At 36.8% G+C, this 19,360-nt stretch overlaps 1 protein-coding gene across 2 annotated transcripts in view; it reads left to right on the top strand.

The window, feature by feature from the left end:
• Gabrb1 (gamma-aminobutyric acid type A receptor subunit beta1) overlaps window positions 1-19,360 on the top strand; it is a 359,250-nt gene that overhangs the window by 117,795 nt on the left and 222,095 nt on the right. For both annotated transcript variants that reach the window (XM_075943134.1, XM_075943135.1), the window contains exon 4: window positions 14,556-14,776. In XM_075943134.1, coding sequence (XP_075799249.1) covers window positions 14,556-14,776 — 221 coding nt within the window. The remainder of the gene's footprint in view (window positions 1-14,555; window positions 14,777-19,360) is intronic.

Genomic DNA, 19,360 nt, shown 5'->3' with positions numbered 1-19,360 from the left:
ATACAAAGTTCTGCGTTCCTCTTAACATACACTAGTCAGATTATTTTTTCATATTTATTTAGACACAGGTTTTATATCTTAGCCCCACTGCACATAGTCTTTTGATTAATCATTCCAGTAGTTTTGTTAATAATATTTGTTCATATAACACAAATATGGTAATTGAGTATCACGCTAGTGGACAGATTTACTCCACAATTGCAACTCTAATAAACAATGTGCTTTAATTAGATTCCAAGTCTCCTCATTTCTGATGCCATGTCTCATTATCATATTGAATGTCTGTTTGAGCCAAGAGCTTAAATAATAGCTCATTTGTTTCAGCATGGTGCTAGCATAGAGTTTTTATTCTATTTGGGACCAACCTGTAACTTCACTGCACTTACGTATGTATATTTCTGTGCTGGGTTATTTGGAGTTTTGTTGCCTTTTTTTGTTGTTTTGTCCTGTACAGTGGTCTGTAGTTCTTTTTTTTCCTTTTTTAAAAAACAATTTATTTATTTGTTATCTATGCAGTGCTCTGCCTGCATGTATGCCTGCAGGCCAGAAGAAGAGACCAGATCTCATTACAGATGGTTGTGATCCACTATATGGTTACTGGGAATTGAACTCAGGACCTCTGGAAGAGCAGCCAGTGCTCTTAACCTCTGAGCCATCTCATCAGCCCTCATTTTCTTGATTAAAAATGACAGTGGTTGGTGTCACCCCATTGATGGCAGTAGGCTTATTTAAGCAAACTGAGCAAGATACCAAAATAAGCTGGCAAGCATCCTTCCTCCGTGGCCTGACTTCAGTTTCCGTCTCCAGTTTTCTGACCTGATTTCTCTTATTGACGGACTATAAACTCTAAGATGGAAAACAGAATTTTTTCTTCCCATGTTGCCTGTGGTCATGGTGTTCTATCACCACACAAAGTAGGTGTGTTTAGCGCTGTGATTCTTCACCAGAAGAAAACTGAGTTTATCAGAATTGTAGAATTTTCTTTGCCTAGGACCTTCTCCACAGCAACATCTGTGAAGACACAGCCAGACCACTCACAGATCAACAGATGTCTGAACAGATGGCTGTGAGTGTGAGCCATTGGAGATGGCTTATATGTATATTTCTGTAGCTTTTTGATTCTATAACCTGACTTTAAAAACTTACTTTTCTACATTTTGATTAAGCTCAATATTTATAAAATTATTATTTCAAAGACATGGTCGTGGTTTTATTTTTATTTATTTTAGTAAATTATCACATTAGCTCTGATGCATGGATTTATTGTTTTTAATGCAACAAAACACCAGAACTTAAAATGCACAAACACTCTTTGGTGCATCTTGAGAGCACACAGTACACCAAGAAAGCCAAACTAATTGATGTGAGTGAAGCAGAGAAACATAAAAATTCACCATGTAGATGGAGAGTGAGCCAAAGCAGCAGGGAGGAAATGAGGGGACAGAATGGTGGAAGGTGGGGGACACAGAGAAATTTATGGGGGAATGATTCTAGTTATAAAAAATCAGAAGTAGCTTGAATAATCATGGATATCACACATATGGACATGAGGCCTTTCCTGGAGTGGTTCATATACCCAGTGTCACTCTGTTGGAGAAAACAAATTTTCCCTCTCCCAGCAGGTGTGACAGTTTGGTTGTTAACCTGTACAGTTGTGGCTAGGTTTTCATTCACTTATTCATCTATTCTTTTTTTTAAAAAAAAATAACAAAATAAAATATAATTAGATAAAAGAAAAACTATTTCACTGAAGTTGAAAGAAACAAAACAACAGAACGAAAAGAGCCTAAGAGAAGGCACAAGAATCAGAGACTCATTCATTTGCACACTCAGGTATCCCATAAAAACACTATACTGGAATCCATATATAAGCACAGAGGATCTCTTACAGGCACATACAGGCCCTGTGCTTGCTGCTTCTGTCTCTGTAAATTCATATGAGATTTGTTGGTTTAGAGAGCCTTGCTCTCATCATGTCTTCCATCCCCTCTGGCTACTCTCTCCTCCTCTTTCACAGGGTTCCCTGAGCTCTGAGATCAAGGATTTGATGGAGACATCCCATTTAGGGATTACTGTTCCAAGTTCTCTCACTTTCTGTGTAATGCCTTGCTGTGAGTCTTTGTTCCCATCTGCTGTAGGAGGAAGCTTCTCTGATGATGCTGAACAAGGCACTAATCTTTGAGTATAGCAAAATATCAACAGGAGTCAATTTATCACTACATTTTTTTTCAGGACAGTATTGTTTGGTTTTATCCTAGATCCTCAAATATCTAGTCTCAGATTCTTGACTACTCAAGCAGTGTTGGGTATGAGTTCCATCTCTCAGAGTGGACCTTAGGTCAAATCAGATATTGGTTGGTTACTCCCGCTACCTTTGTGCCACCATTGCCTTAACATATCTTTCCTGCTGTACACCATTGTAGATAAAGGGTTTGTGGCTAGCTTTGTGCTTACTTTTCCATTTTAACAGTGCACAATGTACGTTTCTGTACCAAAGGAGCTGGAATGTAGAGGTAAAGTTTCTATGTAGGAACTAGTTCAACATACCCATATTCAATGAGTCGTGAAGCTGTTGTCTTCAGAAATGGGACCTTACAGTAAGATTGTGGAGAACAACCTCACAGTCTTTGCAATGGCCCAGGTTGTTTGGGGCTTCCCATCGTGACCATTTAGCAAATAACTCAATTAGATGTAACCCAATCCCAACGCTAGAAGCTTCACTTGGTGATAAGACATGAGCAGTTGTGACTCAGTCTCCTCCATTACTTGGTGATTTTATTTAAATCACCTTCCTATATGCATGTATTTTAAGATATTTCTACCATACTAGGTTTCTAAACAACCCCTCCAATGCCCCTTTATAACTATCTGTCCCTGTTTCCCCTCCCAAAGACCCCATACCCTTCCAACTTGATCCTTGCATTCCAGCCACCCACTCAATTGTTGCAGGATATTTGATTGCACTGTGACACTCTGAGACTGTTAATAAAATTAAACCTTGAATGAAGGGGCAGAGTCCATGACTAGCTGACCTGAATTAGCCACAGAGATTTAGAGGACCCAGAAAGAGAGGCACAGGAAAAGATAGGAAGTGACTTAGACAGGTTCCCCCCGACCTGATCTGGGAAGGTGGAGCCAGCAGGTCAGATAGCCGTTTTTCTGCTGCTTTCTTGAGCTACACGGTTTGTACTCCAATATCTGACTCCCAAAGTTTTATCAATAACAGAACAGTTTAGGCAGATGCTTTACTCCATCCATTCACATCTATTCTATTTCTCTTTCCTACTGAGATCTGTTCTCTATAATCCCTTAGTTTAAATATGCCCTCTGTGGGTCTATAAATTGTAGCTTATCGTTGATTTTACAACTAATATCCACATATAAGCAAATGTATACCATATTCATATTTCTGAGTTTGGGATATCTCATTCAGGATAATCTTTTTTTAGTTCCATCTATTTGCCTGCATATTTCATGATGTCATTATTTTAATGGCTGAGTAATACTCCATTGTGTAAATTTACTACATTTTCTTTATTCATTCTTCTGTTGAAAAACATCAAGGTTGTTGCCACCGTCTGGTTATTATAGAGCAGCAATAAACATAGTTGAGCTAAGGTTTCTTTGGTAAAATCAAGCATCTTTTGGTTATATGCTGGAGAGTAATATAGCTGGATCTTGAGGTAAATCGATTCCCATCTTCCTGAGAAACCACCACACTGATTTTCCTAAAGGCTGTGAATTTGCACTCCCACCAGCAATGAATGAGGTTTCCTCTTAGTCCGCATCCTCTCCAGCATGAGTTTTCTCTTGTTTTGTTGATCTTAGACCTTCTGACAGGTGTAAGGTGAAATCTCAAAGCATGATTCTCATTCCCCTGATGGCAAGAAAGTTGAATATTTCATTAAGTGTTTTTTCAGACATTTTTGAGTTTCCTCTATTGGGAATTCTGCTCAGACCAGTATCCCATTTCTTAACTGGGTCATTTGTTGTTGTTGTTTGGTATCTAGTTTCTTGAGTTCTTTGTATATTTTGGATATTAATACTCTTTTCCCACATTGTAGGCTGCACTTTGTTTGAATGACAATGTGTTTTGCCACACAGAAACTTTTGCATTGCATGGGGTCACATTTACTAGTTGTTGACCTTAGTGCCTGTTCTAATGGTATGCTGATCAGAAAGTCTTTTCCTGTGCTAAATAAGTTCAAGGCTATACCTGAATTTCTTTTCTATCAACTCCCAGGTCTCTGATTTTATGTTTAGGTCTTTGATCCACTTGGAGTTGAGATTTGTGCAGGATAATAATATGGATCTATTTACATTCTTCTATATGTCAACATCCAGTTTGACCAGAACTATTTTTTGAAGATATCTTTTTTCCAGTGTGTATTTATGGCATCTTCATAAAAAAAATAGGTCTTCATGATTGTGTAAATTTATATCTGAATCTTCGGTTCCATTTCATTGATAAATGTGTCTCTTTTTGTGTCAATACCATGCTGTTTTTATTACTATAGTTTTGTAGTACAACTTGAAATTGGGGATGATGACACCTCCAGCAGTTCTTTTGTTATTCAAGATTGTTTTAGCTGCCCTGAATTATTGTTTGTGTGCATTTTCACATCAAGGTAAAAATTGTAAAGAGTTGTATTAGAATTTTTATGGTCATTGCATTAAATCTGCAGATTGATTTTGGCAGGATGGAAATTTTTACTGTATGAATCCTATCAACACATGAGCATGGGAGATCTCCTCATCTTCTGATATCTTCTTCAGTTTGTTTCTTCAGTGACTTGAAGTTTTTAAATCATTCAGGTCTTTCACACTTTCGGTTAGAAATGCTCCAACGTATTTTTTTTTTTAATTTGAGGCTATTGTGAAAGGTTCCTTGTTTTTTTCTCTCTGTCTGTTAAAAAAAAGTGTTTTGCTGATGAAGGGTGATGAATACACTTATATGTGATCAAAAGGACAAATATTTATAACCTACTAAGGGATACTGCTGACTTAGTAAAGTAGTGGTGCTAGGTTCTCCTCCAAGATATATAATTTCTTACTTGACCCAAGGAGTTGACTAGGTTTCAGTGCCAGCCAAAATTTCCCTCTTGTTGAGCTGTCTTAAGTTCAATTACAGAGCTTTGGTTACTGCCAAGATATACATGCCACTACTGTACCCATGGGGTTATCAGGCCACACTGTTCTGATTTTTGTTGTGATTAATAGGATCTAAGATGGATATGACTCTTGGTTGTTCCTATCTTTTTTTAAGCTTTCATGGCACTTTCTGGTACCATAAAATCTAGTCTTCCTTTGGGTCAGGTTTAGCTCAGTGGAGTCTGGGCTCTGTTTCTGCAGTGCACAGTGTCTTTAGCAATACAAACTTGCATTCTACCTCTAGGGCAGCCAAGGACAATAACCATGACTGGTAATGCTTTGAAAGTTTCCTGGACAACCCTAACTTACAACTCAAAAGAGGACTTCTCATGTTTGATGTTGAGGGTTTTGTTAGCCGACCTTTGGTTCTTGGATGGAGCATTGTCAACCCAAATGAGAAATTTTCACTGATACCATATGTATGTGTGTATGTGTGTGTGCGTGTTTGTGTGTGTCCACATTTGCTCACATGTACTGTACTTATCTTGGTAGATAATTAATAGTATGATTCATATGCCTTACAGACACACTTACTGTTATTTTACCTTTCTCTCTCCCTCTTTTGTATTTGTCTCTCTCCGTCCTTAATTTGAGATCTCAGTTTCCCCCATTTCTCCCACCAGGTTATTTGTAGGGAGTTATTCTGATTCCTATTGCTCCCCTACTCTCCCACTCTGGCAATAGTTCCATTGTACTTTCATATTTTTTGTGATTCCTCCAAGGTTTGTACTACTTACACCTGAGGATTTGGAGCTAGGACTCTCAGATGAAATAGGACATGTGATATTTATATTTCTGGATTTGCATTACCTCACTTAATAAAGATCTTTTTACGCTAGCCCCAAGGTGGTCAGCCCAAACCACCATATTCTGAATATTTCATTGGATCTCCATGCATCTATTTCATTTCTTCCCTTATTTAAATGTTAGAGAAACTGAACACTAATTGTCTGCGATCTTCTGGAACTAAAGAACCAAAACTACTGTGCCATGTGCAAGTATATAGCTTTAAAGGAATCACCTGAATGATACATAATTTATAAATCTAATGTTTAATTAATCGGATCTAATTATTCATTAATTTGTAAGCAAATCCCAGGTTTCACTGAGTACAGCTCCATTTTTAAGTATTAGTAGGAGAAAAAAAAGTCTATATTTCCAATATATGTAAATAGAGACTTCATGTTTGTTTCCCAGCTGCCCAGAACTGAGCAATCCACAGAAACTATATTAATTACAACACTGTTTATTCAATGTTTCAGGCATATTCCTAGCTAGCTCTTACATCTTAAATTAGCCCATTTCTATTATTTTATCTTTTACCGTGAGGCTTGTGGTTTATCAGTAAGGTTCTGGCATCTTTCTTCTTCAACAGCTACATGGTAAGTCCTGACTCTACCTTCTTTCCTCCTCTATCTCTGCTTGGATTTTCTGCCTTGATATATTCTGCCCTGCCATATGACAAAGCAGCTTCTTTATTAAACAGCGGTGGTAAAACATATTCACAGCACACAGAGGGGAATCCCACATCAGTTATGAGTGAAATTTTATTTAAGATCATTTAAATTATGTCTATTAATGTTTTATATGAAATCACTGTTACTACCTAAAGAAGTTACATATTCTTTTATTATCACTGCAAAAGTATCAGTTTGCTATTTTTGCTAGAATTATAGATCCCTTTAAATTGGTAATGAACAGAAATTCTATATTACTAATTGTTTTGTTTTTGTAGTTGTCTGAGGGAATGTTATTTAAGGGTGACCAATGTGCCAGAATTGTAATACAATAAGATCAGTACACATAGCACTGACGTAAAGTAACCCAAATGCACTATGCTACTTAATTCACATTTCAATTAGCATGTTTGATTTTCTACATCCACTGTGACAGAGAACTAGAAACAGTCTCCTTTGGGTAGCTCTGAATCAAGTGTGACAAAGAAATTATCAGAAAACTATGCAGGAAATGCTAAAAAGCCAAGGAAATTAAGAGTGTTTGAAATGCTCAAGGAAATGAGTAACTAACTGCCGAATCAAATATCCCAGGGTTTTATCATCTACACTTACAAGACTTTTGTGGTAAGGAATCTATTTCCATCTCACCGGTCACTCATCGCTCACATCATCGCTCACATAGTTACGTCCCTCTCTGGGTCTATTCTTTCAAGCTCTGACTCACAGCTACTTACTTGGCACCTTGCACGTAAGTGCTATTCACACCCTCAACACATCTTCTATACAGGAAATGGTCTTTGTTAGCACCTAGTCTTCAACTCTTCTTATTGCAACCTAACTACTCACATGGGTCACAGAACTGGTGGCTCTCCTCCCTCCTTATCCTTCCAACACTCCCTCCTTATCCTTCCAACTCAATGTTGTTATCGTGTTGCCTTAAAGAAAGATCCCGTATATTTCCATTTCCTTCCTCCTCCTTACCTTCAGTGCTGTGTTAAATAACTGAGTTATTTGTTCTCTAGTCTAATATAAGAGGTCATTAAACTAATATTTTTCTACTCAGTAGTGTAGTTTCCTTGCTACAGAGATGTACGATAAGAAAAGCCAAATAATATTCCCTGAGTTTCCCGAGTGCTTGAAGTGGAGGGAAATTCGGGCCATGAGCAGATTCTTTTAGTACTGGGAGATTGAGAAGCTTGGAAATAAACAAGGCTAAGTCTCTCCAACTGGTCTATGTCCTCCTCAAGTAAGGAATATACATTATTCAACTCTTTCTCCTTACCATCTGGCACAACTCTTTGATTATAGTAAATGGTCAAAAGATACTAATGGATAGGAATTCATCATTCTACTTCAACTAAGAAAATTTGACCTACAAGTTTCTAGAAAATATTTCTTGCTTCAGATCTAATATGTTGGTATATCTTATCATAGGCATGACCTTAGTTATTTGTACACCTGCTTACCTAGATTGTGGAATGTAAAGCATATTAGACTGTCACTGAGACCATAAATCTTATCATCCATTTTTAGAAGTCTGATCTAGTGGTTAATGAAGATTTTAATAGCTTTAAAGAAAGTAAATATTTATGGTTCATACAGGATATATTAAGTTATAATGCTAAGCCCTTGCAGTGGTGTCACCTCAGAGTGCTAGATAGAGTTGCATGAAGTTCAAGGCACATGCACCACAGCAGTCACACCACTGTCACGCGTGTTACGTATGTCTGATGTGACTCCCTTCCCTGATTCTCATTTGAGGTAGGACTAACAACGTTAATAAAAATGTCTTTCTTTAAGTCACCAAGTTGGCTAATTCCAAACATTTTCAGAGCACAACACAAGACTGACGAAATGTCTGGTTACCCAGATATAGAAACCAAATGGGGCTATTATTATTTCTGACACCAAGCGGTCACAACCAGCATTCTCTTCAGATATAGATAAAGGTATTCTGAAGGGTAAAATTTCTCTGACTTTAAAGCTACAGATCTAATATAGAAAGTTTCCTTTATTCCATGGTGGCGGGGGAAAGAGATTTTGTTCTGTGAACTGCACGCTAGGCTACCACTGTTAAATTTTAATAAGCAAGAACATGCACTTTGTAGAGAGTGGTGATGAGAAATGCATATATTTTAACGGTGTATTAACAAAATATAGCTAAGGAATAAATATAAAAAGTGTATATTAATAGTTAAAATAGTATTTGATATGTAAAATGAAGGATTAGAAATTAACAGCAAATGTGGAAGATACAAAGGAGAACACTTTGTATGAGATGTGCTTTGCTACTGATAGGTACATTAATCCCTGGGAGGTTCCATTGGAATGAAACCCATAGTGGTTCACCTTCACTATAGCTAAAATTGACTTATCAGGCTAGTTATTATTGAATTCACTTTTGTAGGACAGAAAGTGATAGATTTACCTTTTTTCCTATTAGTATAAAGTGAGCTGATTGTTACCACTTGGTCTCCAGATGACTCTCCTAGGTAGTTTTCTTCTTTTTGTTCAAAAGGAATTGTTTTGGTTAATAAACCATACTAATCCCAAACATGTGGACTTTATTTGGAAGTCATTTAACATCTGTGGTTCTCAGAGTACTTCCACTTTATAAGTCAATTCATAGACATTTGGAATACCTTGATACTTCATTTGCCTACAATATATATAAAACTACTATTTATGAAATTCTGACCTGGTCAGAATCACCATTCTAGTTGGAAAAAATAAAAGATAGAGTCAGTGTAGCCCAAAAAAAAGTAAGATTAAATATGATCCAGTAAGATCATAAACATCTGAGAAACTGAAGGTGTCCACACTGCAAAACTAGAAAGAAGTAGAAAACCATTATGCATTTGCTCATTCACCATCTAATAAACAATAAACTCTGCCTTTCAACTTTCTTTGCTTCCCTTTTTTTTTGCCTGGCTTTATATAGCAATGCAGTCATAATTATGGGCCATGACCTCTGAACTCAGTCTCACTGAGCTTGTGTGATAGATATTTGCTCAGTAATAAATTCATTAAAGAGGATTCAGGTGTGTCCCTCTCTTGTTTTTTTTAATTAGGCATATGCTTATTGTACACATGTGAAACTGATGTTCTAATATAGCTCTCTAATCTCCATTCTTGAAGCTGGAAAAGAGTCGAGCCAAGTGATGTGAGCTCGTCTTGCATCAGTAGATGGAGTTGTAGATAGGATACTATCATCAGGACCGTAGGTAGGGAAGTCTCCATTTGCTGGGTTATGGGTAGGATATTCTCAATTTTGTTAGGAGCTATAGGTAAAATATTCTCCATCAGCTGGACTGTAGATAGGATGGTATCCATTAGCTGAGTTATGGGCAGGATATTCTCAATTTTGTTAGGAGCTATAGGTAGGATATTCTCCATCAGCTGGAACTGTAGATAGGATGGTATCAATTAGCTGAATTATGGGCAGGATATTCTCAATTTTGTTAGGAGCTATAGGTAGGATATTCTCCATCAGCTGGAACTGTAGGTAGGATGGTATCCATCACGCTAGGATCAGCAGAAGTTGGAAGCAATCATGTACTGCCTCACTATAACCAACCAGTCAGAAAAAAAAAAATAAACCTAAATTTGGAAAGAGCAGATCTCAGAGTCCAATTGATATGACTGTTCAATAAAGAACAGGGATTTGTATTTGGAACCTCTTATAATGTATATTAAAATAGATGAAAATATAAGGTGAACCAGAGGCTTGATTCTTTCTCAAAGTACAGCTTTTCTTTTAGAGCAGTTTGCAGAGAAAGAATTGTTTATGAAATTCAGTATTATTAGATGTTAAAGCAATATTATTGTCTCTCCTGACATTGTCTAAAACATGTCTGCTGACAAAGGCAAGTAATAATTCACTCTCACTTTCAATTCCCTGAAATGTCTTCTTAAAATACCTTCTAGTAACATGCATACATCAGTATAACAAGATAGCAAATTACTAACCATCTTGTACTAGTATTCTTTAGCAAAAAAATTTTGAACAGTATGTTGCAAGTGCAGATATTTCTGTAACCATGATGCAAGATTTTGAAGTGTTTAGTGACGCTAAAGAAAAGCTGTTGCATTGCAGGCAGGGTATTCATTCTTGAAGAGGAGCCACTATGAACATTTTAAAGCAGTTAATTGTTTTTGGTGGGGGCTGTGACATGCATAGCTGTACGTTCAGAAGATATCTATCATCTCCCCACAGATGTTAGTGCCATCAGCCACTTGTCACAGTCAGACCTTTCTTGAGATATTGCCAAAGGTATTTTGAAAAAGCAAAATCCTCATGGCTTTAAAACCACAGATCTAAAACTAAATGTGTATTTTATTCTCCAAAAAGGAAAAAAAAGTCTTTTATTTAATAAAATATCTTCCATGAACCTCCTCTGAGTGTTGCTGATTTGATATGCTCTCCCTTTCAATGAATCAAATTCTCTTATGCCTGAATTAGCTTGACCAATTTCATTAGCAATCTCACATCCACTAATCCCATTAATTTGCTCAGTGTCAGAGAATGCCCTTTGGCCTAGAGTGTCTTCCACATCATCCTTGCCCTAAGGATAGCCTGCATACTTCAGAAAGCCAGATGAACGCTTGCGCTAGTGCCAGACTCGTACCTGAAAGTAGAATTCTTTCACTGCTCTTGGCTGAGAAGCAAGAATTTCTTCCTGAAAGTTTTCAAAACTCTTTGGAGTACTTACTCCCTGAACTACTGCAATCTTAATAGAAAAAAAAGTGCAGTAAAACAAAGTACAGCATCCTTCTGCATTGCTTTTTCATCTAAAGGAACATAGACCCAGATATGGTTGTAGGGTTTGTGTTTTCTTATCGTTGTATGTGTCTGGTAACATTCTATAAGTGCATGTATAAGAAGAATAATGTATGTGCAGTAAATCTACAGCAATCAATTTCTCAGATGATAAACCACAATTCCTTTCCAAGACTAACAAACCAACCTCACAAGGTTACTGCATTAACAAAAAAAGTGGTGATGGATAGGAGATCTCAGCCCAGAAGAGATTTTCATCTTGTGTGCCATATCATAGAAAGAGAAGAAAACTCAGATATTGCTATACTTTAAGTCTGCCCATATAGTTTATCATGTTACTATGATCAATATTGTGAAAAAGGCTTTATTGGCTTATTAATATGACTCATATTTCTTTTTATCATAATTTGAGGCCCCAGTTTAGGCTACTAAATTGAGAATGTTTAGAAGTACTAGATTTAAGGGGTGCTTGTTCCTATAACTTGCATCTCATGTAGTATATCGGCATACAGAATTTTCCTTGGATTATTTTCTACTATAAATTGGGAATGTTACTGCTCTAATTTAGAACCATGATGTAATTTTCATTCAATATTTTTTTGTAAACAGATTGTGTTATGTGTAGCAAAACTCTCACTAGATGCATATACTTATTTCTCCATGGAAAATAAATCAGCCTCCAAAGATGGAAAGGAGAGAGGAAATAAAAACACATGCATATGCGTGCAAGAACACACACACGCATATTCACACATAGGCACACATATATACAACTTCATAAAGGTTACTCATCTATATTATTTTATGCCTGCATGAATTTATTATTTCAACTCAATTTTGTTTACTTACCACAGATATATTTTAATTAAAACATTCAATGATATACAAATTGGAAATTATTATATATATATATATTTATCCTGTTTGACATGATTTTTTAATTAAATTTATTTATTTTACATCCCAACTGCAGTTTCACCTCCCTTCTCTCCTCCCATTCCCTCCCCCACCTCCCCTGAACCCCTCCCTCCATCCACTCCTCCTCTGTTTCTGTTCAGAAAGGGGCAGGTCTCCCATAGGTATCAGCAAAGTAGGTATAGCAATTGCAGTAGGACTAAACAACTCGCCTTTTATAGGTTCCCATAAGCTAGCCAAACAACTAGGGACAGCTCCTGCTCACACGGTTAGGAGTCCTCCAAGTATATCCAGCTACACAACTGTAGTATACATGCAGAGGGCCTAGATCAGTCCCATCCAGGCTCCTTGGTTGTTGGTTCAGACTCTGTGAGCTCCTCTGAGCCCAAATTATTTGATTTTGTGAGTTTACTTGTGATGCGCTTGACCCGCTCTAGCTCCTAAATCCTCCCTCTCTTCAGCAGGATTCCCTAAGCTCAACACAATGTTTTTAAAATTTTGCATATTTTGAAGTTCACCTACCTATGCTTTCTTGGTGAGAGATCTGTTTCCTTCATTTTCAAGATTATGTCTTTTTGCACTTCAAGATAATATCCTAAAACTTTACTCATTGGAGAGATTTATTGGAGTCAGGAAACTGTGTGTGTGTGTGTGTGTGTGTGTGTGTGTGTGTGTGTGTGTGTGTGTGTATGTGTAAGTGTGTATACATATTCATCCACATATAAAGGAAAAGTAATGTTTCAGACTATTCAAAGGTTCCAAATATGGCCAGGATTGTAGTGTAGCCTTTCCTGTCTTTGAACAATTAAGAATGTCTCTGTATTAGTGCAAGATGGGTTCTGAGGAAATTGTGAGAGTGTTCCGAAATATATTGTTTAAAAAATGTTAAAATTGCATATGTGGGGTCAGTATTGTCTTAAGATTTAGTATTTTTCAGAAATACATTATGTAGTTATATGTTGGGGGAATGTACACAGGATGACTAGATATAAGTCTCATCATTCAAGTCGGTGAGTTCATTTCTCTACCAGCACCAGGATATACAGGTTGTGCTGTAGGTTCACATTGGTTGGTCATTCGTTAAACGTTCACAGTTCTGGATTTTACTGTTAGAATTTTTACCTTAGAGACTTTGTGATTTTACTGTTGCAAACTGACTTTCTTATAATAGTCAGATATACTTTGTATTGATAGAATTCTATAAAATGAAACAAAAACAATAGCTAAAGCACTATGGTAATGATCATCATCCTTCTATTGCAGTTTATTATATATATATGAAGCTCAGGTATTTCTGTCACTTATCACCAGAGAAAAATGTACTCAGGTCTTCTCATTGTAAGCTTTTGCAGAAACCAGGAATGCGTACTATTAAATATTAAACCAGAACTGACTTAGAGCTATTCTTCACAAGGATCCGTAATAACATAAGAAGGAAACTTGATCATTTATAACATTGGCATGGGTCTTCATGCATACAATTCGCTTTGTCTACATATAAATTATAACAGCTTTTCATGACCCACAGGAGAGTTGTACATCATAAATATCTCGAAAAGGCAACTGGTAACATTAAAGAGTTAACAGAACACTAGTCATTCAAAAATCACTGCAGTTAGAAAAACATATTCTTTTTTTAAGAACACTCACTTAAGGTTAATACAGAGCTAATGACCCACCATGAAATAAAGCTGGAAGTATGATATCGAGGGGTGAATATTTTTACTGGGTCTCTTGAAAGCTTTTTCCTATGATATTATTGCCTTAAAATTTAACGTTAAAATCAAGATCCATGTATTTGCTCTATTTTGATGAGCTGTTCATATGCCTTCAGGCACTGCTCCAGGACTTCTAGCATATATAGATGTTATATTGTGTTGCTCTATGCTTGGAGGTATAAATTTCATTATCTTCAAATGTATCTCGGGTAACATGGGAAGGAACTCTAAGCATCCACAACACCACATTTACAGGTTATTCTTATATAATTAATTTGGCATTTATTAGAGTGTAGGTATTTGATGTTGTGTTGGGGAACATGGCACAGATGTGTAGGTGAAAAGATAACTTTGTGGAGTCAATTCTTGTCTTCCACCTTTACAAGAGTTCCAGGGAATGAACTCAGCCTTTCAAGTTTGTGCTATAAGCTCGCTTACCCTCTGGGCTTTCTTGCTGACCCTGTGTGCTTGGATTCTCAACAAATGATCTGTAACGATGATGGTGGTAAAATTTCTTTTTGTTTTCTTTCACAGGATTATACTCTTACCATGTATTTCCAGCAGTCTTGGAAGGACAAGAGGCTTTCATATTCTGGAATCCCGTTAAACCTAACCCTTGACAACAGGGTAGCTGACCAGCTCTGGGTACCAGACACCTACTTTCTCAATGACAAGAAATCATTTGTGCATGGGGTCACAGTGAAAAACCGAATGATAAGGCTGCATCCTGATGGAACTGTCCTCTATGGACTACGGTAAACACTTTCCTATTGTCTTGCTTTATGTCATTGGTTTGTTTCTTAGTTTTAAAAATGGGCAGAAGGGAGAGAAGCAAAAAAGAAAGCAGATTACATGCATAGTTAACATATCCTTGGCCAGAAAAATCTTGGGGTCTATTTGAGCTCAATGTAGGTAACTTTGCCCATCAAGGGTTAGTGAGAAGTTTAGTTCAACTAGAGTTTAGTTTAGTTGGGTATCATTTGTTGAAAAAGAATTTTCCTCCTTGTATTGCGCTGATAACATTGATAAAATACACAAGGTTGTTTTTTTTATACGCTAAGCTGCGTCCCACTGTTCTATTTATTTAATCCTTCACAGGGCCATTCTCTTAACTCAGCTGACTCTAAGTGAAGTCAGGAAGGCAAAGTGTGTATGTCTTTTAATCTTATATTTGTATTTCAAGTTGTTTGAAATTTTACATTCTTCATAATGTTGCTATAAATTTTAAAACCAGCTTCTCTCATCTGCCACATAAAGCCCCTAATTCTATAATGGAGAATTGCTGAGTCAATTGATCAGTACAGATAAAATTAACATCAAAAAATTATAAAGTTTTACAACTCATGAATATGATATATCTTCCTTTCTTTGGGCTATCAGTCACTTATATCAGCTCCTTTCTGTATCACAGTGTGTTGCTGTGTTTATGACTCAAGTAAAAAGGTAATATTGTCTTTGACTTAGGTCAGCAATGTTTTACACCATAATGGATTTTTCATTTTATTTTTCTTGGTTGCTAAGTCATAAAGAAGTTATAAACGTATATAAATGTCTATTATTATTTGGTGTATAATTAAAATCTTAATAATTAAAATATTAAAGTATATTTCAAAATTTATTTCTACTTTTACCAAAACTGTAACTAAATTGTGACTTGTTTAAAGCTTTGCTCTCACCTTGGTAAGTCCTTTAAGAGGCAAAGGGTTAGAAAAAGTGATAGACTTTATCACCAGTGGTTTGTTGGGGAATAAAAATGTGGATATATGCTTGATAACAATGAAGGTCAGAGTCCCAGTTTAGAGTTTCACTTCAGGCATTTTAGAAATTTTTGGCGGCATCTAACAATGGGAATTACATCACGGAAAACAAGTATGGAGTTGAGCACACATCAGTCTGCAGTTTGAAATGCTGTACTCTGGACATGCTGCAACTGCTGTGCATGTGTATTCACAGCAGACACAATCAAGCCAGCTTAAAAAAAATGTAATGTTGGGGAGAGAGAATCTATAGACCTTACCCCTGGCTAGGAACTATGACTCACTGATGACTTCTGAAGAAAGAAAAGTCACTTTTCTTTGGAAGTATGGCCACCAGTAGAGTTCCTACACCCCAGTGGATGATGGCATACCCATATAAATCTATATAAAAGTTTAAAGGAGGATGTGAAATTGGAAGGAAGATATGATGGGCGGGTCTTAGAGGAATTAGGAACACATGTGAGGGAATGATATGATGAAGATGCATTGTATAAATGCAATACACTTTCAACTAACAAATAAAAAAGAGAAAAATGAGACACAAAAGGCCTAGGGTTTGTCTAAGGCCACCAGGAAGCAGTGGCAGATTTAGGATCAAAGTTCAGGTATCGTGTCTCTCAAATATTCATTTATCCGTTCTATTCCCATTCAAATATACCTTAGTAGTAAATACTTCCTTCCAAGTTATAAAACATTGCTTTCTATTCTTCAGAAACAAGCCAAGCCTGTGTAGATTTTAGCTTGTGAACAAAGTGACCATCTAGAGAGAAACACAAACTAGGCATCCATTGCGTAAATGCCAATCTCTTTCTGGAGCACTTTTTCTCCTTAAGGGACTCATCTCTGCTTTACTATATCCCCTTTCTTCTTTTCTGTTCTTTCCTCTTCCTTGATTGTTCTTTCATCAGAAGCTGTTATCACCCTAAAGACCAAAAGTACAATAGAGACAATCTGAAGCTAGAGGATAGAAGTTGGGCTTGACTCTCACAACTTTGTGATTCTTAACCTTGAAAAAATTATACAAATTTGGTGAGCATAAGTGTTATCATCTACAGTCAGGGCTTAATACACTAGCTCATTATTGAGAAGATATTAGAAAATGATTAATATGAGCTCTGGTGCAGAATTGTCTGTAATCTATCAATCATGTTTTAAATAAATGCTGATTGGCCAGGCAGAAAGTATAGGCGGGAAAACCAGACAGGAAGTAGAAATGATATAATAAGAACAGGAGAATTCTGTGAAGGAGGAAGTCGATTCCTCCCACTCCTTCCCAGACCACCAAAGCAGCAGGTTGTGATCTGCCCTTTGAAAAAAAAGGTACTGAGCCACATGGCTAACATAGATCAGAAAAATGGGTTAATCAAAATGTGAGAGTTAGCCAGTGAGAGGCTAGAGCTAATGGGCCAATCAGCTTATAATTTATGGAGACCAATGTGTGATTTTCTTTGGGGCTAAACAGTTGTGGGGTACCGGGAAGGACAAAAACCCCAACAACAAACAAGCCCTGTTTGTGTTACAGAGATCGAATACATAGAATGTTCTGAGTCATAGTTCTCTAAATTGTGCTTCATCAGATACTGGAAACTTGTCTGCTGATTGGTTCTCTAATTCCTGGAGCTGCTAATAATTAGAACACAGATGCAGTTGTCCAACTAAGAAAACATTAAATTGAGTGCTCCATATGTATATCCATTTACTATTCTGGCCCTGAGAATAATAGTTTTCCAGAAGTCAAGGGGGCTTCTTGCTGTGGCAGAGCAAGCAGCATCTGGAATGAGAGCCAAGGGACTCTCAGCTTAACCAGTCCTGGTCTCCTAGTCAGTCATTTCCACTCCTTGGGTTTCCATCACATTTCATTTATCATTCTATCTTTAATCTTGTTCACTTTAATTCCTCAGATGTAACGTTTCCTAGTTGTAAAAATGAAGATGCGCCTGTTCCTCATAAAAGCCTTTCAAAAGAATAGCTATCTTTTATCATTCTTAAGCACACAAAGCAGAACATCCATATCATATAACATATGCTTTGGCATCCTTAGGACTATAAAGTACTTACTTCAGACATGAGTAATTGAGAAAATGATACTGATGGCTTTATCCATTTTCATAAGTCCAGTTAATAGTCATTGTGAATGGGCCCATATATTAACGAGTAATTTTTAGCAGTGATTGGATTAATGTGGCCAAAGCCCCTCTAGCCAACTTTACCATGACCATAAAACAAAATTTTTAAATTAAATAGAATTTTCCATATTCAAATTCAATATGAGATGCTATTTTTAAGTTATATGAAATTACAAGATGTTTTGAAACTATTCTAAGTCAGATTTTACAGTTCCCAACCCTGTAATAACAGAAGGGCATCTGATATAGAATAATACTGAGTAACTAGGCTACTGTACAACAGGTCTCTAGCATACCAATCCTTATGCTTTTTGCTCTTGAGTGACCTCTACTGTGACAAAATGCATTATTTTAAGGGGAAACCCTGCCACCACTATTATATCTTCAACCATGAGACTCATATCTGCTAAAAGCTGGCAAAATCATTTATTTTCTTAGCAAGTCCCTCAACATCACATATCAAGTCCTTAAGATTCCCCTTCCTACCCAGACAGTGGTGGTACACACCTTTAATCCCAATACTCAGGAGGCAAAGGCAGTGAGTTTGAGACCAGCCTAGGCTACAGAGTGAATACCAGGGCAGGCTCCAAAACTACACAGAGAAACTCTGTCTAGATATAAATAAATAAATAAATAAATAAATAAATAAATAAATAAATAAATAATTTCTCTTTCTTTCCTCCTTCTTTGCATTGCATTCTGAGAAAATCTCCCCCATTTTTTGCTTACATCTTCAGACCTTTGTCTTTTTTGATTTCTTAGCCATGATTTTCCCTTTGAGTTCCACTCCTCGTACAACCTTGGTTTCCTCTCTTTCATCACTACTCACTCCTCAGTCCTCATCAGCAAAGGTCCTACCCATGCTATTGCTTAAGCAGCTATACCTATAGCTACCAAAGCCATCACCCACTCTGCTTCACTTCTTTCAATGATGTCATGATGACCAATCCTACTTAAGGGTTTATCTTTTGTCTCTCATGTGTGCTATAGCAATCATTCCAAGTTTCACCTGCTCACTGAATTGAACAACAGTACGTTGTAACTTAGATATTAATACTCAAGATGGGTAAGTTCAACAGAACCCCTGTATACGGGCTGCCCATGCAGGCTTCACCATTGCCAGGGCATAAATTTCAATTTTATTTTCAAGTATCTAAACCCCCCAAAGTAGCAAGTTTCACGTTAAGTTTTGTAAATGGGTACCCAGTATCTGAACCTGAATTCTCTGCCTTTCTGCCTGACATACTACTTATTTCATGTCATTTGTTTTTCTTCCAAATCAACATACCCTCTTGTCCCAAGTAATAGCAAGCCCATCAGCATCCTGGTAAATCCGCACAAACTACAAGACGTCTCCACCCCTGAGACCTAATCTGGTGATTCTAACCTATGCTGTTTCACCATCTTTCCTGCTTACAAACTATTTCTTCCACCTAAATTAACAGCTTCACCCACT

This window comes from Microtus pennsylvanicus, chromosome 12 (assembly GCF_037038515.1).
Source record: "Microtus pennsylvanicus isolate mMicPen1 chromosome 12, mMicPen1.hap1, whole genome shotgun sequence".
NCBI classification, from domain to species: Eukaryota; Metazoa; Chordata; class Mammalia; order Rodentia; family Cricetidae; genus Microtus; species Microtus pennsylvanicus.
Note: the sequence above shows the minus strand (reverse complement) of the source record. Positions and strands in the feature narration are given on the sequence as shown.